General features: G+C 38.1%; 5 protein-coding genes and 1 pseudogene across 8 annotated transcripts; 3 read left to right on the top strand and 3 right to left on the bottom strand.

The window, feature by feature from the left end:
• Positions 1–2,364: 2,364 nt before the first annotated feature.
• On the bottom strand, positions 2,365–4,509 carry LOC149615491 (piwi-like protein 1). Its single transcript, XM_089857553.1, has 4 exons — positions 4,361–4,509; positions 4,064–4,215; positions 3,412–3,997; positions 2,365–3,293 (listed from the first exon to the last, which is right to left on the bottom strand). Exons 1-4 carry the CDS (start codon positions 4,507–4,509, stop codon positions 3,029–3,031), a joined length of 1,152 nt encoding a protein of 383 aa, XP_089713679.1. The 3' UTR covers positions 2,365–3,028.
• A 71-nt stretch (positions 4,510–4,580) lies between these two features.
• LOC149615487 (lethal(2) giant larvae protein homolog 1-like) lies at positions 4,581–15,245 on the bottom strand. Of its 4 annotated transcripts, XM_089857549.1 has the most exons (12): positions 15,128–15,245; positions 14,575–14,701; positions 7,611–7,707; positions 7,366–7,545; positions 7,179–7,288; positions 6,513–6,659; positions 6,097–6,438; positions 5,884–6,026; positions 5,531–5,814; positions 5,273–5,358; positions 5,040–5,205; positions 4,581–4,736 (listed from the first exon to the last, which is right to left on the bottom strand). In XM_089857549.1, exons 3-12 carry the CDS (start codon positions 7,695–7,697, stop codon positions 4,581–4,583), a joined length of 1,701 nt encoding a protein of 566 aa, XP_089713675.1. In that variant the 5' UTR covers positions 7,698–7,707; positions 14,575–14,701; positions 15,128–15,245. The 4 variants fall into 4 exon arrangements, with proteins under 4 accessions (XP_089713675.1, XP_089713677.1, XP_089713674.1 ...); XM_089857551.1 differs by lacking the exons at positions 14,575–14,701; positions 15,128–15,245 and adding an exon at positions 12,825–12,957; XM_089857548.1 differs by lacking the exons at positions 14,575–14,701; positions 15,128–15,245 and adding an exon at positions 9,402–9,542.
• Positions 10,766–12,947, top strand: LOC149615490 (uncharacterized). Its single transcript, XM_089857554.1, has 2 exons — positions 10,766–12,628; positions 12,745–12,947. Exons 1-2 carry the CDS (start codon positions 12,355–12,357, stop codon positions 12,945–12,947), a joined length of 477 nt encoding a protein of 158 aa, XP_089713680.1. The 5' UTR covers positions 10,766–12,354.
• Positions 13,461–14,347, top strand: LOC149615489 (G patch domain-containing protein 3 pseudogene; annotated as a pseudogene).
• Positions 14,408–15,134, top strand: LOC149615488 (G patch domain-containing protein 3-like). Its single transcript, XM_089857555.1, has 3 exons — positions 14,408–14,530; positions 14,595–14,723; positions 14,794–15,134. Exons 1-3 carry the CDS (start codon positions 14,444–14,446, stop codon positions 14,830–14,832), a joined length of 255 nt encoding a protein of 84 aa, XP_089713681.1. The 5' UTR covers positions 14,408–14,443; the 3' UTR covers positions 14,833–15,134.
• Positions 15,246–17,557: 2,312 nt separating the features above from the next.
• On the bottom strand, positions 17,558–19,670 carry LOC149615486 (uncharacterized). The gene is made up of 3 exons (XM_089856292.1): positions 19,045–19,670; positions 18,778–18,879; positions 17,558–18,457 (listed from the first exon to the last, which is right to left on the bottom strand). The coding sequence occupies exons 1-2, from the start codon at positions 19,357–19,359 to the stop codon at positions 18,802–18,804; spliced, it is 393 nt and encodes a 130-aa protein (XP_089712418.1). The 5' UTR covers positions 19,360–19,670; the 3' UTR covers positions 17,558–18,457; positions 18,778–18,801.
• Positions 19,671–22,955: the final 3,285 nt, after the last annotated feature.

Below are 22,955 nucleotides of genomic sequence, written 5' to 3'. Positions count from 1 at the left end.
AGGGAAATTAATTTGAAAATAAACCTTGAAGAAATAAATAACATTCATATCATTAGCTAAAATTGTTTTTAGCCATATCGTAGTATACGATAGGCTCTTAGTTTGACCCGAGCCGTAATAGTAGTAGTAGTAGTAGTAGTAGTAGTAGTTGTGGCCGGAGTTTTCGCTTCGTTATCGTCAGATTTTAGCTTAAAAGGAACTTTATATTATCACAACCCACCCATAGGGGTTACTGGGCTCGGTTAGAGATTTAATTTTAATTAAAATTTTTCATGTCAGACCCGGGAATCGAACCCGGGTCTCTGAGGCAGAAGGCAAACATTCTAACCACTGAACCATAGAGACTTGATAGAAACCTCGAGTTTTTTATTATTTATTCTTATCTCTAAAATGTCGGGTTGATGTGGGGTGGGTACCTCTTAATCTGTGGGGTCGGATACTTTTGAATTTTTATTTGTGGGGTCGGATACTTATGAATTTGTATGTTTGGGGTTTGTATATTTATTTTCTTTTTATTTATGTGCTAATTAAATAGATAACGATTTTCCCCGTTTCCTACGGTAGCTATCGTCATCTATGTTATGTTTGACTGGAACGTTTTGGCGGTTAATTCAAATGTGGGTTTAGATAGAGCTAACATAGTGTTAAATGAGCGTTATGCGTTTGATCATTTTAGCATTGCTAAAGGCAATTCGAGGGGATAATCACTAAAATGCGTAATCACTATAACTAAACTTTCTCTTTCAAAAGTTTCTGCGCATAAGTCCTTGTTAGAAATTTATAAGATGCAATGAGTGTGCATCGGCATAAGTCTATGTTGTAAACTCATCGAGGGGATTATCACTAAAAACTATCTGTTCTTCGATTCGCCGGAATATTAGAATTAAAGCATAAGTAAATTTATACGGTTATAATTTAATCACTGTTTAGAGTAGGGAATCGAGGGGCTATTAACTCTGATTTTATGCACGGTAAAGAAATTAAGCATTGAAAAAGATAGCGCTATTCACTCATTAGGGTAAGGTATAGAGGGGTTATCCACTCATTAGGGTAAGGTATAGAGGGGTTATCCACTCATTAGGGTAGGGTATAGAGGGGTTATCCACTCATTAGGGTAGGGTATAGAGGGGTTATCCACTCATTAGGGTAGGGTATAGAGGGGTTATTCACTCATTAGGGTAAGGTATAGAGGGGTTATCCACTCATTAGGGTAGGGTATAGAGGGGTATCCACTCATTAGGGTAGGGTGTAGAGGGGTTATCCACTCATTAGGGTAGGGTATAGAGGGGCTATTCACTCGTACGATATGGCTACTATTACGAGCCCTTGGGCCGTCTTGTTATTATTTCTTTATTTTCGGAATCACGTGAGCATAAGTTTATAAGTGATATGTTCGCTTCATAAGTATGAAATGCATTAATGCTACTGAGAGACTTAATTACAGCTCGAGAGAGATAACTAGTTCGACTCAAGGAGAACGAGGGGGAGCGAGTCAATTGAAGTCCTAAGTACACTCGGTGGTGGTTAATTAATTTTGCAGCTAGGACTTATTTCCATCTAGGCACTCCTATTTAGTCTGCATTACTAAGCCCCCTTTGACAGCAGCGCCCCACCAGGCCTCCCTGGCTTTACCTCCTCGAATCTATGACCTACCTCACTGTTAAAGACTTGAAACATTGTATACAATAGCGAGATAAGATAAGTCAAAAGTTAACTCCCATTATTTATAGACAAGCCTATTCCGACTATAATGTAAATATTATATTAAAATATTAGACGCGGATATTTGCTACAATATAGAAACTAATTAACTACTAAATTAAGAGTATGAGTCTTAATTAATTACAAATGTAGAATAATAAAATAATAAATATGGTTAAGCTTAAGCCTAATCTGTAAATTATTTATTATATTAGTTAAGATTCATAATTCCGAGCGGATATTGGCTTCAAAGTAGAAACTAATTAACTAATTAGAGTAATAGAATAATTAGTCTCAGCTGTGTAGAATGATATAATGACGGATACGGTTAAGCCTATTCTGTAATGTAATGTAAATTATATTAAAATATTAAGATTTTGTTCCGAATTTCATAATTTCGCGCGGATATTGGCTACGAACTAATTATCTACTAATTAGAATAAAAGACTAATTAATTACAGCTGTTGAATGACCGAATAATAGATTTCATTAAGCCTATTCTATTCTGTGATTTAAACTATATATTATATTAAAACATACAATATTAGCTAAGCCTTTGTCATTAACCCATATAAATATGAACAGTTTCTGTTTAACTATTCGCTAAGCCTTTGTCATTAACCCACGAGGATATTAGGCCTAATTTTTAATTAAGAAATCGGATTTTTCATGAAACTTTTAACCTTTACTAAAGTTTTTACAATAAACACAAACAAAATTTTATTATCGAAGAAAAAACTCCGAACAACAACTTCAGTATTTGGCAACAATAATAATACACGAGGTAGTTTTTGATTTCGACAAGTTCGTAGTTGGCACTCTTTTGGTGTGTGTTTTAACTTTTAAGGCACTTAATATTTTGAGTTTAATGTGTTAAGTCTTATTAACATGCACAGGAACATAAAAAAATCACTAAATAAAACTGAAAAACAAAATTAAGATCATATGACCATATTTGGAATGTTTATAGAAAAATAACCGAAAATAATACTGAAGTATCGGAGAAGGAGACTCGTTCAAAAATGAGTTTTTTTTTTTTTTTTTTTAAAGTATCAAAATGTAATTGTAAAAAAATCAGGGAGGGAAAGGGAAGTCAGTGACTCAATATTTTGACTTAAGTTTTAAACCGAAAACAAAAAAACACCCGATTTTTACCTTACGTTAATAAATTGGAAATAGGAACATTTTAAACGGAAAAATTATCGAAGAAAGAACTTTTTTCTTCATTTAAAAAATAAAAAAGGGGAAATGAGGATGGTACTTAACTGACAGTTAAGTAGCAGTACTTATCTGACAATACCATCGATTGTTTTTTTTTGGTCGTCCTTTAAAGGAAAAACAACTGGTTACAGAGAATATCAGCGGGTTCTCTGTGCAAGGATTGGCCGACTAAGAAAGCCAATTTATGAGCGTATTGACAAGGAGCGGGGACTCTGATGGTTCCTTGCCAATTGACGTACATGTGGGTCAACTTGTAAGCGATTCTCTGCATGTGATCAGGTTTCAAACCAGTTGTATCCTCAATAACATTGAAGAGTGTCGGAGAGACAGTACCCTGACGAATGCTTTGTGAGATCAGGTAGAAATCATATCTAAAACAGAAGAATTAAAACAAAACCACCAATTAAGTTCAAAGCAATAACAAGAAAGGTTTTCCCTGTTTGTATGAACCCGCTAATTAATGAAGAAATGATGAAAAATAATAATTACCGCTCCGGTTTGGTCACTTCGGTATCAACAATAGTCCCAGGCGGCGGATTATCATATTGTCCCCTTCCATTGGTAAAGAAACGCGTACTAATCCTCTTATTCACGACGACAAAAGCGAATCTAGGAACTTTGTTCCCTCCGGTAACATCGGCATAAGCAGCCAGCAACTGTTTCACCTCATACTCCTTGGCATACTCCAACTCTCCATCGGAAAGTCCGTCGCGATAAACGATAATCAAATCAGGCGTATCCTTATTAATTCCATGGTACTTCTTAAGCAAGATGACGAAATTGGCCCTCAACTGGGAGGACAATTCCTCCCGATTATTATGGAAAGCCACTCGACTCGCCCAACAGGTGAATAGTTCATTCATGGAAGCAACGAGTCCGCCGACCGATCTCCCTTTTACCGAGGAATCGTGGTAAGTATCAATGCCCAAAATCATGGTCCTTTGTTTCAAAGGAATGGTCAGGGCCCAAGCCTCCCCTCCTAACTTGCAATTAATCTGAATGGCGATTTTAGTCGCCACTGACATCAACATTTGTTTCTTCGATAATGTTCGGCTTACGACGACTTGAGAAGGAACTGTTAAAAAAATGGTTAATAATTGACGAGGTTAATTTAATTAACTTAATTAAATTAAATAATGACCAGGGCATTCGATGCAACAAAGTTTCTTGATGGCGTCATAACGATCCGCTTTGTTATTTGGCACAATGGCCACGATAAGGGTGGCGCCCATTTTAATCGCGTCTTTGATAGCGTTGAGGAATGACGTAGTTCTGTCGTCACTGACGCTCATACTAAAATAATTAAAAATTAAATTTTATTATTAATTAATTATTAATTACAATTAAAAGTATAAGATAAAAGTTTTTGCAGACGCGACGCGAATACTACAAATTAAAAATTAAGTACTATTAATTAATTAAAAATCAATTAAATTACATTTTTGGAGCGGCGACATTCATCTTCATGGGTCCGCAAACCCTCTTGAACGTCTCGTACAACTCCTCGCAATTAGGACGATCGCGTTGAGTGGAAATCATGGCGAACTTGTCCATATGACGAGGATTATGCATGGGCTTACTCCTCATGTCCTTGCCAAAATCCCTGTCTTTGGCAGTAAACTCCGACCTTCCTTAAATAAATTAAATAGAAAAATTAATTAAAATAATTCACTTACTGTCGCTAGCCCTGAACCGACGCTAAGGGACCTTCTTTTTCGTTTCAAATTGGTTTTCTTTTGTGGCAATTCTAATATGGTTTCCTCCAAGATATCCAGTTCTTCCAGCGAATCCGCACCGACGCTGGTATTAGCAGGCTAGGAAATAAGACAGGTTTACGGGTCAAAAACCAGTTTATTAATAGCTTGGAATGAATTATTATGAGATAATGGCTCAGCTTTGAAATCTAGCTTTTTTTTATTGGACTTTAAGGAAAAACAAAGACCCAAATTGGACCCGAAAGCTAATTTTGGGGATTTTGCAGGACCCCAAGTTTACCCGACTCCCAAAAATCTGGACGTTTCCATCTGGCCAGTTTTCTTCATTTCATAAATTAATTTTTATTCTAATCTAATCAAAGTAGGTGAAAATAGGCCAAAATAAAATATTAAGGATCTTACTTCTTCGAATTCTAAATTAACTTCATCAATAACCTTCTGCTTTGCCAGCTCCAGTTTTTCGCTGAAACATTTGGCCTCCAATTGAAATTTTAAGGCTTTTTGAGTTTCCTCAAAGAGTTTCATATTTATGCGATCAAGCCAATTGGAATTGAAATATTTTGGCTCACTGTAGTTTATTAAGAGGATTATATGAAAAGTTGAATATTTTTAAGCAAGCACTAACGTGTATTTACATTTGAGCCAGCACCTGTGCCAGTGCTACTCCATCGGACAGTTCAAAAGCGGTGCTGTGAGGCGCTTGAACTTGGAATGATTTGATCTAATAAGGGATTTAATTTTAAATATTTTCTAATCAATATGTAATTAGTTTATATAGATCATATTAATCACACAAAAACTGGTAGATTATTTTATACAGGTCTTATTATTAAAGGGCCATTCTAATCTTCCTTCCTTCAACTTCCTTGCATTAACAAAAAGCCAAGACTTACCCAAACTATAAGACTGTCTAGGATATCCTCCATAGAGTCCATCTCGGATGAATTCGAAGAACTTGGATTATTTTGTAATTCTAATTCCGTCTCCAAACGGGAATTTTTATCGTCTGAAAGAGCTTCTTCGGGTACATCGCCACAATGTTGCGAAGAGGTAATAGCGGAAGAATGAAGACTGGATTGGTAAGAGAGACGGAATTGGGGAAACCCTTCCGATAATAGATCAATTACAACTATCTCCTCTTCGGCTAAAGCTATTAAAGCTTTGGGGCTTCCTAATTCTGCAAAATTAACTTAAGACATTAGTTTTAACTAATAGGCGACTAAATAAGAGATTATTTTGATATTACCATCATCATCTATCGTAAAAAAGTCAACAACTTTGGAAGTAAAATCGAGAACTTTGTATTTTTCACCAGCGATTATGGACAAAGTATGTCGGTCGCAATAACTGGCGCGAGGCATACCACCCGTAAATACGATGAAATCATCCCTAATTTCATTTAAAATAACCTTTAAAACCCAACCCGAAATACTTATAGATCAATAATTAACAACTGTACCCGTCTTCCCCAGCATTCAACACCAATTTCGTGATGGATTTGCAAGGAAATGGACCATGAGGCCATTGAGGCTTTTCCTTTGCTTTGGATGGATCGGAAACATCCCACGTAATATAGCTGCCATCATTATGGGCACCAATAAAAGACGTTCCATTCCTGCTCCACGAAATGGACTCCAACTGCTGCTGATTGCCCACAAAAGTACTTTCAACGGCCATTTTAGCACAATCCCACAAGACGATTAAACCGCGATTATAACCAATTAAAATCTTATCCGAATCGGCTGGGTGTTGGGAAATGGCTTCAACCGCGCCAGGGTTGACTTTAAAGTCGTCGGGAACGCTAGAAAGTTCGTTTGTTTAAGTCTTATTGAAGAGTCCTGGACGATTGGTTAAAGTCCATTAAGGATAAGATACCTTTGCATAACTACATCCTGGCAAATAAGTTCTTCCTCAAGAACCTTCAAGTTCAGTAAATCGACAGTGTAAATGTTGCCCGATTCGCTTCCCAACCATAGCTGCTCATTATTGGACCGTACGCAAGTCGCGGATACTTTTTGTAGCCTAAAATATTTTAATTAGTGCCCAAATACTTAAAAATATTTTAGCTGAAGCTAATAATTTGAAGTTTAAATATTGCGTTCACAATAATCATTTTCTGTACTAACAATAGATCAAACATTACGTTCTTGTGAAAATTTAGAGAAAAATGTCACTACAGTTTGAATGATTCAAAAAAATAGATTAAAGGCAAGAAGTGATATCTAGTTTATTAGGGAGAAGGTATAAATTCGCCTGCACATTTCCAGCTTTATCTCCAGGATTACAAACGTAGGTCCGGAGTTAATCCCCTCCTCTAAATTACAAGCAGCATCTCATTGGTCCTAAGTATTTTCCGACTGAGGAGAGGCGAAATAGTCCGTCCTCCTTTTACGTCCCCCCTTTCAAAATGCAAGGGGGGACTATGGAGCGCGAATACTTTAGGCATCTGATACCTTCTCCCTAATAAACTAGATATCACTTACCGTAAAAGGTAATGTTTAAACTTCAACTACTGTCTTCTAGCCACAAAATTTAACTTACCGCTTCTCTAATTCTAACTCTTTAACTTCAATTAAGACGGATTTATCATTTTTAACATCAATTTGCCACAAATGTAAAGTACTATCATCAAGAAGGGTAATTAACCTTCCCTAAAGTCCAATTAAAAATAATTTAATAACAAAACTAGTCTCCGAATTGCTAAAAGACTAAAACATAGACTACGGACTTGATTTTCCAAGAACTGAATACGAGTAACGGCAGCTTCATTTTCGTGTTGATTACTAAATTCCACACCTGGTTTCCCATAAACCCTAATTTGCCCATTACGGGTACCAATAGCCGTTAATTTTAATTTCGGGTCCCATGCTAATGCACTTGGGCGATGTGGGAAGCCGTGTGCTATGGTCTGTTTGTTGAAATTTCTCAGTAAAAAGTTTCATATCACTTAATCCCCTCAAAATACCACAATACCTTTGAAAATTGAGACAACTCCTTTTGTAACTTCAACAACCTTTCAGCGCTAGGCTGATGTCCTTTCCCTTTTATAAATCTAAGCATTTTGCAGCATCTACAAACCCAACCAGAAAACCCAAAATTTTTCAAAGGTACAAGATTTCCTTTAGAAAAAAGAGGGGCTATACACTCCAATCAGAAGCGATACATTGGTTTAATAAGCTAATTAAAAGGTTTTTGAAAAGGTCGTGGGTCTGAACTCATTTGACAGAGTGAATGACTCAAGTAAAATTAGGTCTACTTAAATTATAGAACATGGAAAGTGCTCCAAGTTTGACTGTATGAAGCAATAACATGATGTGCCATTAGCCTATTTCAGCGTCTAGTTTTTGGCTGTTATGATAACTGTAACATCGTTTTCAGACTAGGAGGATTGATACCATTACACCAGGAGGCTAGGCTACTTGGTACTACACTTTGTCCACCAAGTAGCCCAACCTCCCCTTTTAAAGGGTATCAATAGTTCTACTGAGAAACACTACATCAGTTCCCGAAAGAACCCTTCTCAAATGTTCTTGGGGGTATAATCATTTAAAAATATTTTGTAAGAATGATATCACGCATTTTGTCCAATCTGAATGGAAGTAACAAAAGCAAAACACTTTAGTCTGTCACTATGAATTCATAATTTGCATCTACTAATAACTTGTTTACACACATGGAGGATTCATTTACACCAATCACGAGAAGGCCAAGCTACCTGGAGGACAGAAACCCGTCTGCTTTTGTCCTTAAGGTAGCCCTGCCTCCTGGTGTAAATGGTATGAATCCTCCATGTGTGTAAACTATCAATTCCGAAGTGAGTAGCCCCTCGGTTACAATTTTTAAACCCTTCGTTAGCCCCAACACAGTTAAGTATTTCCCCCGGTTTTTTTTAATCTTTAGAATCTTAAGTAAATCAAATGACAGTGTCACACGCTTGCAGATAAAACCAAGCGTATTGATACGCTCCTAGGAGCATTGAGAAACCTTTTCATGAAGCCAAATATTTAAAAACATAAAAAAAAAATCGACAATTTCTCTAAGCCTAACTTAAAAATTCGAAAATAAAAATATTCCCAATTCATACCCCAATGGAATTCCTTAATTACGAAGTATATCTTCGGCGAGTCTTGGCATAAAAAAACAACACACGCAACTTATAAAATTGATGAGAGTTCGCTAGGCCTAAATAGTGGGTTGTTTGGTCGAAACGGATGTTCACCTTACGCGTACATGTACCCACCAAGTTTTTGGGAAACCGTAAAAAAAATAGGTGATTATATAACTTGTTAAAAAATAAGAAATCGTCATCACAGTTGCGCGCGATTTTGCACGTGACGTGAGCCTGGTTTTTTATTGTTAAGCCATGGATGTAGAATTTTTTCACAATATCTTATTGCAAGAAAACAAATTTCCTCACGCGCATTCTTTCCAAGATCTTACGAATTTGAGCGCGAGCGTCATTTCTCCAGACTTTGAACTTGACTCGTGACAATTTGTTATATTTTTCAATTAGCTCCTCCTACTTTATATTTTTACCTATTGCAGGCCTACAATATTATATCCAAGGTCTTTGACAAAGGGGGGGGGGGTCATAACACGAGGGGATAAGAGACAACGTCTAGGGCTAAGAGCTAAACCTAATTTTTGACATTGTTCTCACGTACCTATGAATCAATCTTGCCAAAAAGCCGTACAAAAGAAACCCTAAAAACGCGTCTAGAGACAAAGCACACCCTTTTAAAAACACAAAAACGGTTTACTCACGGATAATGAACCGTAGTTTGGGGGTTTATTTTACCGCACAATGATGCTAAGTAAAGTTGCGCAGGTTTATTTCAGGTAAAACCGTACGATGCACTATAAAGCTACACAAGGCTTACTGGTTTAGTCTGAACTGACAGGTGTAACTAGCGCCGAAAAGGTAGAGAACGCAACACCAGGTAAAACCTATACGAATATCTGTCGTTTTGCCGCAAATGACAGCCGCACTTGAACACCGGCGTCTAAAAATAAACTACTACACCACGAACTGACAGCCGCTACGGACGAAGCCACCCCAAAAATGTCTTTAACTTGAAGTCTGTAGACAAAAGCAAAGCTTGCCCAGCGCGCGAAAGCCGACGGAGGCGAGGTACTCTATTCCTATTGGTCGAGATAATTTATTATAAAAAACTAATTACACGTGATATTTAATTTACATCATAGTTTTGCGTACAAACGAGATAAGTTTCGATTTTTATAATAAATTTTAAATCTATTTTTACTGATTTATCATTCAAATATGACCTAATAATAAGGGAACTATTTTATTCAGTGACAGTGAGAGAGGTATCTCGGGGCGGCACCCGTTTTATCCCACGTGACCTTTGCACGTGACGTAATGAATGGCGCGTAGGTCTTCGTTTCGCGCCTTATAAAAAAATACTTGTAGCAGTTGCTTAATTCCTATTTAAACGTTTCGAAAGTAGTGAGGTGAATTAATTTTTATTCTAATCTAATCAAAGTAGGGGAAAATAGGCCAAAATAAAATATTAAGGATCTTACTTCTTCTAATTTTAAATTCCTTTCAACATAAGAAACATTCTCCTTTTCCAGTTTTTTAAGGGAATCCAAATTTTCGGAGAAACGTTTCATAAAAAAGTCAGGTCAATTAATTTTTATTCTAATCCAATCAAAGTAGGTGAAAATAGGCCAAAATAAAATATTAAAGGGATACTCTCAATGTTTTCCGACTAGTACATGATGAGGGCAGTTTTAGGTAAAAAAAAATGTGCCTAAAATTATGTGTGCCAAAAAAAAATCGAATTAAAACGTTTAAAATTAAGACAAGTTGGGAAAACCAAAATATTACCTCTCCGTGTCAAGAGGTCTACTACTACAAACGTATTTACCTAGATATGGAATTATTTCACTTTTTTGAAGTAAAAATTTACGAAATATTGAAGCAGTATTCCAAACATAGCGAATGTACAGTAAAGCAGGCGACATTTCACATCCAATAAGGATAAATCTTGGACACATGGAAATCAGTCAATGGGGAAAAGAACAGGAAATGAAGTCTACGCTTCAGCTGTTTACCCTATATTCTGAAAGCTACATTCACAACTGGTTTGCAGTGTAAACACTATCGTCTCGTCTCACCTCACCTCAACAATATACTTAGTTTGCCAACATGAATGTTAACGTTAAATAACACCAAAGCTAAATTGTAGCTAGACGCACTAATAGTCAATGCGCACCATAAAGAGAATAATAAGTCTGTAGATACTACCCGTTTACCATTAGCCCTTTTACTAATCTTATTATTATTATTTAAGAGTGTATTTAACTTTCGGCTCACTCTGAAACGTTGATGTCTGTTCATTTCAGACACGAAAATCAAAGCCTCAATTATTTACTCTTTGTTTCACTAAGCCTACTGCGGATAGTACTTGTTATACACGCCGGAGTCTAGGTCTTAGTTTGCTTCATGAAATCACTAAACCAAGGATTATTCTATATACAGATGTAGTATAGCTTAAGCAATATATAAACAGCCATTTCAAATAACAATATTAAAAAAACATCTTTGGAATATCAAAATGAAACAGAGCTTTAAAGCTACAAAAGTACTAAATGCATCATAATTACGAAAAATACTTCCACATATTCACTTTATATTATGGAAAAAGGGAATATTAAGGTTCTGTATGATTTCTTAACACATCAACACAAGGCTAACTGCTAACGCGACGCACTAGTGTAACAATGGACGGACACACACAGACAACAAGAGTAACAAGGAGTAGAAACCCATTAGTGGAAGCAGTATTTGTTTTCCGAAACAATCTCGCTTATGTCTATCCTCTCTAGACTTCGCTAAAAACGTATTACTACTACGTAAAATATTAATAGACAGGCAAAGATTGATACCATTAAACAAGGAGCGCAATATTATCCATATTTTCATTTCATATACAGAGAAAAGAAATTATTATGTTTCTGAGAGGAGCTTCCCATTTTGGTTGTTGTTTTGGAAAATATATCGCAATGCACGGGCCTTGATAGATATAGGAGGCAATGAATGAAATATATCGCATGCACGGGCCTTGGTAGATATAGGAGGCGATGATAATCTCTCTCTTTGCACGAGAGGTTTATCCTTAATATTTAAATAAATATACATAATTATTTTTAATTATTTTAATCTTCAATAATTAATATTAATAATAGTTAAATCGTTTAAAATAACGTTATACCTAATATCATCTCAAACTTTGCTAATATTGACGTTTAAAGTGAAGGGTACCCCTCTTGCCCACTTTCTTCAAATTTTGGGGTATATATACGATTCGTTTCCATTATAATAGTAAGGAAAAAGCGCAATTGCGAAAACCTTTGGTGGCGATCCCACCTTAGGGAGGCTAGACGTTTCTCGTAACCCTAGCTGATCGCCGCGTATATCCTAAAACCAAACGATGATAATGGAGTAGAAGCCAATGATACAGATTGGTGTCTATGTGGAATAGACGGAAGATCAGTGGATGGTGGTGTTAGAAGCCAATGATACAGATTGGTGTCTATGTGGAATAGACGGAAGACTAGTGGATGGTGGTGTTTAGGAGCCAGTATGTACAGACTGGTGTCCAAGTGGATTGGACAAAGACCAGAAGATGGTGGTGATTAGTAGCCAGTATGTACAGACTGGTGTCCAAGTGGGTTGGACAAAGACCAGAAGATGGTGGTGATTAGTAGCCAGTATGTACAGACTGGTGTCCAAGTGGAATGGACGAGGACCAGAAGATGGTGGTGTGAGAACTCAAGTAGAGGAGCCGTTTCCGTGACTGTGAATGCAGTTCGGAAATGGCGAACACGTTTGCTCCGATTTGGAAACTGCGAACGCGGTCACGTGGGTGTAACAACGGACAGACACACAGACACACAGACACACACACACACACACACAGACACGGCCGTTACAGAACCTCTCCTGGACTACGTCACACGGAGAGGTAAAAAGTACCTTAGATATTTTGAAATTCAAACCAACCGCGGAATACCGGCCAACTTGTTTTCCCCGTAGTGACGTCGCTAAGGGGACTATGATTCATTGGTTGTTTGTAAATAGGATCGTTTGAAATTCGCCAATGGAGTGAGGAAAATTCGAATTCGGATGATGGTCAGGAAGAATTCAATATTCAACCTTACCAATTTGAGCCTTTGCTTCCCGAAGAGCCTGCTTTGGTCCTTTGGAAGGCGAAAACCAATGGCGAAAACTTGCTGGTGATGGAAGTTGATCACCCCAATTCAATTACTGTGAACCAGGGCTGAGCCGCTAAGGGCTGCATATAAGTCATTCTCACGAACCACAATCGCGAGAAATCCACGAAAATACGGTTTTTAGAAACATCATGCAAATTAAAAATTAATTACGGTTAATTTTTCTAATATTATATAACATTATTTGTCGATAAAATACTGGTAATATTCTTACTTTCAAATGAACGTAATAATCGAATGGTAGCCGACATCCAGGGGAAATTCACTCCATATATTTCCTATGGGCGCCTGTAAAACTTCAACCCGCAACACTCGGGAGTACATGCAAACAAAAAATGAAGAAACGGTCTTCCCTTTTATTTTTGATATCATTCTAATATAAATCGTTAATTGTATTAGAAACTCTAAGGTTTTTATACTGGTGTTTAAAATGTTGTATATGCGGATCAAATATATTTGGATCATCAAAGTATGGGAGTTCCTTATTAGCCGTATTTTGCACTCGAGTCATGGGGCTTAAAAGTAATATTTGTGAAATGCCTATTTTAAAAAACTATAATTGAAATGCACCCGCCTATTGGTATGCCCAATGGAAACGTTGGTACCCCGACTAAAGTCTTCATGGATCTAATACGTCAATGCCGATTACCTTCTTCGGTAATTGGGAAACTGGGCTTGGAATTCCCTCGATCGAGGGCCAAACAAAAGTACAGTAGTGTACCATTCGATTATGGACCAAAGTGGACAGCCGAGAATGGGACAGGAAGTACCCAAGATGGAAAACACGAGTTCGTCAGGACATCGAGGGGACATCTCAAAAACCAGTTTATTAATAGCTTGGAGCACTTTTTTTATTCAAAACGCGCGGGTCACTGCTCCCAATGACTAGTTTATTAAAAATTGCTATGGGGACCTCTTTAATTATTTTCATTTTAACATAAATTTCGACTCGAGGAGTCCAGTTGTGTATACAACCCTAAGCCGAGGGAGATTTTTTTGGAAGAGAGAACGACCACAAGTCCTGGGACCAGTAGAAAATTAAATTGGGACCAGTTTCGTATTTAAGACATCAGGGGTCACTGGTCCGGAGGACTAGTTCAGAAATAAACCTTATTTCCAAGCCTGCATCTAATTACTGATAAGTTCGTGGACAGGAAACAACAACCGATAGAGGATGAACCGCCGCTAGAGGATATTAGCCAATCAGGGGTAACTACTTGAGGCTTCCATAAGTTTATAAATGGCAGAGTGACGACGACAATGATACTTGCAAAGAATGGGAACGTCACGAAAGCCTACATAATGACGTAACACGCAGTCAAGAGCGCGCCAAAGAGCGTCTCTTTGAAGAAGAGATTGAACTCAAATGGGAAAAAGGTGGATCTGGTTTGCTTTCCTACACGGATGCCCAGTATTGTTTGATGAAAAAACTGCCGATGACGTCGATATGAGTATTTATTACGAACAAGGTAAATTAAGATCCAATCACAAGTCCAAGAAATATTTCCTAACTTCTTAAGGCGCTGGTGACAAAGACGCCAAAGGCCATGAGGCAAGAAACTAGTTTAAGAAGTGGCACTAACGATTTTCAACGCGATACGGGCAAAATTGGTGGTTTCGAACGATACGCGAAAGTGAGTGTACCAAGAAGAGTGTTGGTAAGGAATTGCGTACTTACCCTTTTTGACGTTCTTGCAGGGTTTCGGTAGACGCATTATGAAGGAACAAAGTTGGAATGAAGGTGATGGACTTGGAAAGACCATTATTGGACCAGCGCAACCCATAATTGATGTTGGCCAAAAACCCTGGGATAAAAAGGCATTTTGGGTGAGAATAATTGTTGTTTCATCTTATTTACACTTGTTTTTATTTACTTTTGACGCAATTAATTTAACAGTTTTCAGGGGGAGAAGTTGGAACTTTAAAGTTTATATAAATATTTCCTTAAAAAAAATTATTAAACTAACTAATTTAACCTTAAAATTACTATATAAAATTTGTATAATTTAGTCTTTAATTGCTCGCGTAAAAATAGTTCTAAAATTAATCATGCAACATTGCGGGATTTGCTTATTATTTTTGGTAAAATTAATTAAATCCAGATATTAATTAGAAAAAGGGTTTGATTTCAAAAGACCATGCGGTAAATAATTTTTTTTTAACGTAGGAATTGGCATAGTTGCTCTTAATATTCAAAGAAGACGACAAGCGTGGGTAAGAAATGAATTTACCTTGTGGCAACACTTGGTATATTTAAACGTTTGGAAGTTGCCTTGAAAGAAACGTTTGAGCTTGAGGAGATATTTGACGCATTCTTTCTTCAGCCGTTTTTCTTTCAAGTTGAGCACCCTAAATTAATTAATTTGATAACTAATTAATGTTTCCTAAATGATTTGATTTAATTTACCACGTAATAAAGCGCCGAGGTTAAAAGCTGCGATTCATATTCTCTCTTTCTGTAATTAGCATAGGTTAATTAATTAGAGGAATTTTTTGATTGGCCTTCGCGGGAAGTACAAACGCACTAAACTGTCTATTGGCTAAAACGTTTACAAGTAGATTCTATCATTAAATAAACTAAAAACACTCGGAATTAATTTCAAAATATCATATTTATTAGGAACGTAATGACAATTGAATAAAATTTATATGGAATAGAAAAATTTAGTGAAAATAACAAAAAGGAAAAATTTTTAAGGACACTTTATTCATGTTTGAGAGAGACTTTCTTAACCCAACGAATCCATCCTATGAACATCCAAATCGTGACCACCTGCCCACATTGCTGAGGGCTTGAGCTCGGGAATGCTGCTGCGTTTGACCAGACTGTTCAGGTTGAGTCGCGACATACTGACGTGTTGGCAAATGTTCAGATTAAGGCCTATTTTTTAAAATCTCCCCGGGCAATTAAGGCCTATTTTTTAAAATCCCCCCCCCCCGGCAATTAAGGCCTATTTTTTTAAAAATCCCCGGGCAATTAAGGCCTATATTTTAAAATCCCCGGGCAATTTGGGCTATTTTTTTAAAAATCCCCGGGGCAATTTGGGCTATTTTTTAAAAATCCCCGGGCAATTTAGGCTATTTTTTTGAAAATCCCCGGGCAATTTGGGATATTTTTTAAAAATCCCCGGGTAATTTGCGCTATTTTTTAAAAAATCCCCGGGCAATTTGGCCTATTTTTTAAAAATCCCCGGGCAATTTGGCCTATTTTTTAATCCCCGGGCAATTTGGCCTATTTTTTAATCCCCGGGCAATTTGGGCTATTTTTTTAAAAATCCCCGGGGCAATTTAGGCTATTTTTTAAAAATCCCCGGGCAATTTGGGCTATTTTTTTAAAAATCCCCGGGCAATTTGGGATATTTTTTAAAAATCCCCGGGTAATTTGGGCTATTTTTTAAAAATCCCCGGGTAATTTGGGCTATTTTTTAAAAAATCCCCGGGTAATTTGGGGTATTTTTTAAAAATCCCCGGGCAATTTGGCCTATTTTTTAATCCCCGGGCAATTTTTGCCTATTTTTTAATCCCCGGGCAATTTTTGCCTATTTTTAAAATTCCCGGGCAATTTTTGCCTATTTTTAAAATCCCCGGGTAATTTGCGCTATTTTTTAAAAAATCCCCGGGCAATTAAGGCCTATATTTTAAAATCCCCGGGCAATTTGGGCTATTTTTTTAAAAATCCCCGGGGCAATTTGGGCTATTTTTTAAAAATCCCCGGGGCAATTTAGGCTATTTTTTAAAAATCCCCGGGCAATTTGGGCTATTTTTTTAAAAATCCCCGGGCAATTTGGGATATTTTTTAAAAATCCCCGGGCAATTTGGGCTATTTTTTTAAAAATCCCCGGGGCAATTTAGGCTATTTTTTAAAAATCCCCGGGCAATTTGGGCTATTTTTTTAAAAATCCCCGGGCAATTTGGGATATTTTTTAAAAATCCCCGGGTAATTTGGGCTATTTTTTAAAAATCCCCGGGTAATTTGCGCTGTTTTTTAAAAAATTCCCGGGTAATTTGGGCTATTTTTTAAAAATCCCCGGGCAATTTGGCCTATTTTTTAATCCCCGGGCAATTTGGGCTATTTTTTTAAAAATCCCCGGGCAATTTGGGATATTTTTTAAAAATCCCCGGGTAATTTGGGCTATTTTTTAAAAATCCCCGGGTAATTTGGGCTATTTTTAAAATCCCCGGGCAATTTGGGCTATTTTTAAAATCCCCGGGCAATTTGGGCTATTTTTTAAAATCCCCGGGCAAAAAAAAGCTCCGGGGGTTTTTGAAAAGTAGGGCTATAAGCTCCGGGGGAAATAATTTGGGCTATTTATTAAAATCCCCGGGCAATTTGGGCTATTTTTTAAAAATCCCCGGGCAATTTGGGCTATTTTTTAATAATCCCCGAGCATTTTGGGCTATTTTTCAAAAATCCCCAGGCAATTTGGGCTATTTTTTAAAAATCCCCGGGCAATTTGGGCTATTTTTTAAAAATCCACGGGCAATTTGGCCTATTTTTTAAAATAGTATCGGATCGGTTGGTTTTGGATCATATCGGTATCGGTTCATGTTTGTACCGGTATCGATCGGTATCGGGTTAAGCCTGGTATCGGCCATCTCTAATTATAACCGTAAGCATATCAAACCATGCTTATGTTACAACTTTTATACTGTATGCAAAATTTCATTGTTAAAGTCATTTATTCTGTTTATTAAGAGTGTGTCATGTCAACCTATTCGGCTCGCCCTTTTTAATTTTACACGGAATTTTAATTACGGTAAAATTTAAGAAACGGCACCAAAACCCCTGTCCCTGTCCCGGACGCGTCCGCGAAACGAACGCTTACGATGAGAGAGAGAGGGAAACCGGTCGCGTCCGCGAAACGTACGCTTACGATGAGAGAGAGAGATCGCTAGCGTACGCGGTGGCGATACGAAGCTCCGCGTAGAGAGAGAACTGCCTGCCTGGTATATTAGTGAGAGGGGGAAGAGGGAGAGGGGGCATCCCGCTCGGAGAGAGAGGAAAGAAAGGTAGTTTAAATCTCGCGGGCTTTTTTGAGTGAAGGGAAACAAGATGATAATTTTCGTGCACTACTGCACTTTGTGCGCGTGATACATCAGAGATTATGCTGGATGGTTAGGTTAGGTTTCGTAAAATAGAGGGGACGCTTTACGGTCATAGTGATTTCTGGTTTAGGGGATCCAGGATTTTGTTTAAATACATTATTTGATTCGTATGGTTTTTAAAAATTATACTTTAGTGGGGTGCACAATTTAGTTTCATTAATATTATTTGAAATGTGACGTTATTAGAAATTAAAGGGATACACGATTGTGTTTCAGAAATGTTTTTAGTTGTACGATTTATTGGAGATCAACTATACGGGGGGGGGGTCACGTGAGCCGTGTAAAATTACTATTAAGGCCCAGCCCTTGGGCCATCTTGTTCTGTTATGTTAAGAAAGCACGGTGTTTCCCGTCGGTGTTTGCACTCCTGATCGTGAAACTTCAGATGGACTTGGTACTGATGTACAATTGTTCAACTTTCCCAATACTCACATTACAATGAATATTTTTATCATCTGCAAAAAGGAAACTAGTAGTAGTATCTGTTCTATGTATCCATATTTGAGAGCTTATTACTTAATATCATAAGTTTATATGATATGTTCCATAAGTCTGTACTAAGCCAGGCTCGCTATACGGGATTTACGAGAGGTACTTCTGTGGGCGCTGACATTCGCTGTCGTCGAACGCGCTCCGTAGCCTTGGCAGAACAACTCTCCGAAAAGGGGGCGGTAACCTCGTAAGTCCCGTATACGAGAATCTATGAACTACGTCGCTTCATGACCAGCTCTCAGTAACCAGTGGCAAACGTATGGAACATATATTATGAACTTACGCTGCTATATCTGTAGCTTGATTGTCATGAAAAGAATAATTTCACAAGATAATAATACAACTCCAAAGGACCAACTCCTTGTTTCCGACAGAGACTCAAGTTCTGAAAGTTGTAACATAGAGCGTGCATAGATTACCAAATGGAGTTGTTGCATCATTGTATTAGAAAACAGGGAACTCAGAATGCATTTGATTAGGCGCTGCTCCGGCGCGTAGGGGGCCTCTACAGCGCCCCCCTCCTGCCTTCATCCCTGTGCCCAAATGGTACCTGCGGAACCGCCGTCAAGGCATACGGGATCGGCCAGCGGGCCCGGCAACGCCCCTTAAGCAGGTGACAGAGGCGGGACACCGTCGGCGGCGAGCCCAGCCAGGAGGTGGTCGGTGACAGGGCTCGGACTAAGGCAGCAGAAGGCTCGAGGGGCCGAGAAAACAGGGAACTATGATGATAAACGGGGGAATACGATAGTATCAGAAAAATACCAAAGGATAACAATACAACTCCAAGGGACGAACTCCTTGTTTTCGCCATCGACTCAAGTTCTGAAAGTTGTAACATAGAGCTTGCATGAAGTTGTTGCATCATTGCAGCTAAGCTTCTAGTATTGGGAAACAGGGAACTATGAAGGTAAACCGTGTATACGATAGTATATAAAAAATACCAAAGGATAACAATACAACTCCAAGGGACGAACTCCTTGTTTTCGCCATCGACTCAAGTTCTGAAAGTTGTAACATAGAGCTTGCATGAAGTTGTTGCATCATTGCAGCTAAGCTTCTAGTATTGGGAAACAGGGAACTATGAAGGTAAAACGTGTATACGATAGTATATAAAAAATACCAAAGGATATCGATACAACTCCAAGGGACCAACTCCTTTTTTTCGTCATCGACTTAAGTTCTGAAAGTTGTAACATTGGGTATTAGTATCGAAAAGAGAGTATAAAGATGGGAAACAGGGTATTGCAGACTTAAGAAAACCGTGTATTAATTAGGCTAGGGTGGTAAAACATTCCTAATGAATTCTTTTAAAGTTATATTTGACCAAAATGGAGTCGAAATCCCTTATACCGAACGTTTAAATTATCTACATAAATTAATCTGTTGAGAACGGAATACTGTTGTCCGCTTATTTTTAACCTGAACTAATAAAAAATTAAACCAATTTAAACATTATATAGGCCTATTTACGAGACCCGAAATGAATGAGATTTTGCGTTTGTTGGTATAAACATAACTTCCTATACTTCGTAATGCTAGAGACTTAATGAGAGCTGGTTCGAGAACGACGCGAGAATTGACTACACGCGGTTTTGCAGTCCATCTTCCCATTTAGTCTGTACTAAGCCTTTGACAGCGCATAACCAGGAGTCGCTTTACGAGAATCTATGACGTTTCATCTACGTCACTTCATGACAAGCTCTCAGTAACCAGTGACAAACTTATAGAACATATCTTATGAACTTATGGTATAAACAATAGGTAGATAAAATATAAGGTAGATAAAATATCTATATTTTTATTACTTTTATAAAAAAAGATACAATTTTTTTTTTCGATCTTGTAATTTTTTAATTAAATCTATGGGTGAAATCGGGAAAGAAAAAAAGTAAAAGCATTTTATTTGTAAAACAGAAATTAATTAAATTGGATACATTTTAGCTATTTTTTAATTAATTTTTGATTATAGAGTAAAACATAAGTTTAATTAAATTGCCTTAAATACAGGTCTACGGTTAGTTGGTAAAAATATTAGGCTAAAGGGCAAAATCATAATTTAACAACAAAAACCAATTTTTACCTATTTTTGTTACTATTATAAATATTTATTACCTTACTAAATCTTTTGGGAATCTGAAGAAAGAATTGTCGCAATTTTTAATAGCGCAACATTGCTTGATACTGTTTGTAGGGCCCGCCATCAGGGCTCTACATAAGGCACTAGTCAAGGCATTTGACTACTAAAATAAATCGAAATCTGGGGGCTCACTAGTCAACTTGACTAGTAAAATAATGTCCCAAATATTCGTAAACCATGCGTCTCAAAATAATTTTTAATAGAGCTAAACATTTGACAAGTCTATACGCGTTTTCATATAACGGCAAAGGAACGGAATTTAAGACAGGGGGAAGAGATTAAGAGAATCCCACGACCCTTTAGTCATTTACTCAACTGGTATTAATAAAATCCTACTTTTATTCAGACGTGTCACGTTTCTGTTTTCTGTGCTTTAGTGGTAAAGCAAATATATACATTACCTTACCATCTTGTTTTTATACCCCCAATTTTTCCCCCACTAGTCAGTGACTACTAAAAAAAATTGGGATAGGGGGGCACACTAGTCAGGCTGACTACTAAAAAAAAGTACCCTCGTGAGTCGTGTTTTACCTTAGGCTCGCGTACCAAAAAAATGAGGGGGGGGGGAAGAGAGTGGGGGTTTACAATCAACTGAGAAAATATAGGAACGCTAGTGACATCTAGCGTAGAGTTAAACGACTAAAAAAAATGCTAACACCCTTGAACTTGATAACTTCATGAACGGTAACTTTCTTAGCGACTGCGTGATAAAAAAAGAACAGTTTCCCTGCCAGTAGTCCAGTGTTGGGCAAATCGCGAATGATGTTGTACTACCAAGCCGGGGGGGGGGGGGAAATTCGGCGAATGATCGAAAAATTCGCGAATTTGCCCACCACTGCAGGCTGCCACAAATTACTACTTGCAGCCAAATCCGAGTATTTCAAAACTATGTTCTCAAGCGACATGAAGGAAGCCAAGGAAAACTTAACAGGCTGGACGACGGTGTCCGCACCGTCTACGATTTACTATATTTCATCTACACCGGAAAAATTCCATCAAATATAGACAACACTTGCCAAACATTGATACACGCCGCCTATCTCTGTTCCATGAGAGATCTACGAGAGATATGCGGTGACCGACTGCAAACACTGATCAACCGGGAAAACGCCGTAGAAATTCTGCTAATTGCAATAAAATACGAAATGGAAAAACTTAAAAAAGTCGCCGTTAAATTCATCGCTAATCATGATATATACATTTTCCAGACAACTGCTTGGAATGAGGCTAACTTGGAAATAACACGTGATATGTTTAGTGCTGCAATGGATGTATTGCGCGATGTAATGCCAGAAGAGGCGCCCGAAAACTTAAGTTAGGTTTCATTTAAGTTTGTATTCTGAACGTGTACCAGAAGAAGACAACAGAATGGTCAACAATCCCCTTATCAATGATTGAAATGAGCTCCTTTTAGAACAATCCTAGGCCTAAATCTAACTTTTTCACGTTCAAATTTGATCAACTTTGGTCAAAACATTGGTTAAATACCGTTTTTTGTATATTTCTAATTCTTGTACTTAAAAAATTAAACAAAACTTATTTTCATGAAAATTTGTGTATCACCAAACCACGTCTAGTGAACATTTCCCTGTAGAGTATTCTAATAATTACTTGCAAAATGTAATAGGACATTTTCAACTCAAAAACGCCCTTTTTGGACTTATCAGACATTATTTATAAAAATAGCATACGAACGGCTTAGGGCCTATTCCATATTAAAGACGTTTCTTGTTGTCAGGACCTATCTTGGAACTTTGCCATCGGCCTTTGCAATGGAGGCCCGAGAAGCTCGTTCCAAACTCAGGTACCTCGGCCGCCTAAAGTTCCTCCCCCAAGTCAGATTGGCCAAACAAGTGTGCGAGTCCATTCGTGCCAACGGTCTAGAGACCTCATGGACTTTCCGCGTCGCGGCGTTGGATAGGAAATATGGGGTCGGCACCGCTAGGGGTGACGCAACATCCTATGACACCTGGGCCAGCCAAGTCGACGGGGAAACAACCGAGCACGCCGAACGGACGTGGCGCTCCGCAATCTCCGCCAAGCAAAGCCTACGGCACTACGCGGCTAAAGCGCATCCCTCAGTGGAGGCCTGCTATGATGGCTCTCACGGAGGAGGCCTCCTTTTCCAGGCACGGACGGGGTCCCTGCTTACGGGTGTCCGCCGCGCCGACTTCGGCGATTACCAGCGCACCTGTCGCCTCTGTGGTCTCCAAGACGAAGATGTCTTTCACGTCCTAATGGCGTGTCCAGAGACGTGTGCCTCATCCGCGACCTCCAACTGGCGCCGTGTCAATCGTGGTAGCCCGTTGGAAGTCGTCCTGGGT

This window comes from Phalangium opilio, unplaced genomic scaffold (genome assembly GCF_054372755.1).
Source record: "Phalangium opilio isolate 3A_F unplaced genomic scaffold, DU_Popi_V2 ptg000217l_1, whole genome shotgun sequence".
Taxonomy (NCBI): domain Eukaryota; kingdom Metazoa; phylum Arthropoda; class Arachnida; order Opiliones; family Phalangiidae; genus Phalangium; species Phalangium opilio.
This window is presented reverse-complemented; position numbering and strand designations above follow the sequence as displayed.

Bases quoted from the DNA above. Each gene is read 5' to 3' on its own strand.
- LOC149615491 (XM_089857553.1), bottom strand. From the start codon at position 4,509: ATGAGGAGTAAGCCCATGCATAATCCTCGTCATATGGACAAGTTCGCC. The intron at 4,216-4,360 runs GTAATTTAATTG...TAATTATTTTAG, and splicing joins AATGTCGCCGCTCCAAAAAT to TATGAGCGTCAGTGACGACA. The intron at 3,998-4,063 runs GTCATTATTTAA...TTTTTTTAACAG, and splicing joins TTGTTGCATCGAATGCCCTG to TTCCTTCTCAAGTCGTCGTA.
- LOC149615488 (XM_089857555.1), top strand. From the start codon at position 14,444: ATGAGGCAAGAAACTAGTTTAAGAAGTGGCACTAACGATTTTCAACGC. The intron at 14,531-14,594 runs GTGAGTGTACCA...ACGTTCTTGCAG, and splicing joins GTTTCGAACGATACGCGAAA to GGTTTCGGTAGACGCATTAT. The intron at 14,724-14,793 runs GTGAGAATAATT...TTAATTTAACAG, and splicing joins GGGATAAAAAGGCATTTTGG to TTTTCAGGGGGAGAAGTTGG.
- LOC149615486 (XM_089856292.1), bottom strand. From the start codon at position 19,359: ATGATGCAACAACTTCATGCAAGCTCTATGTTACAACTTTCAGAACTT. The intron at 18,880-19,044 runs GTACCATTTGGG...TACAACTTTCAG, and splicing joins CCTTGACGGCGGTTCCGCAG to AACTTGAGTCTCTGTCGGAA.
- LOC149615490 (XM_089857554.1), top strand. From the start codon at position 12,355: ATGGTGGTGATTAGTAGCCAGTATGTACAGACTGGTGTCCAAGTGGAA. The intron at 12,629-12,744 runs GTAAAAAGTACC...GTTTGTAAATAG, and splicing joins GGACTACGTCACACGGAGAG to GATCGTTTGAAATTCGCCAA.
- LOC149615487 (XM_089857549.1), bottom strand. From the start codon at position 7,697: ATGCTTAGATTTATAAAAGGGAAAGGACATCAGCCTAGCGCTGAAAGG. The intron at 5,359-5,530 runs GTAAGTCTTGGC...ATCCCTTATTAG, and splicing joins TAGACAGTCTTATAGTTTGG to ATCAAATCATTCCAAGTTCA. The intron at 5,206-5,272 runs GTAAATACACGT...AATAAACTACAG, and splicing joins GCACAGGTGCTGGCTCAAAT to TGAGCCAAAATATTTCAATT.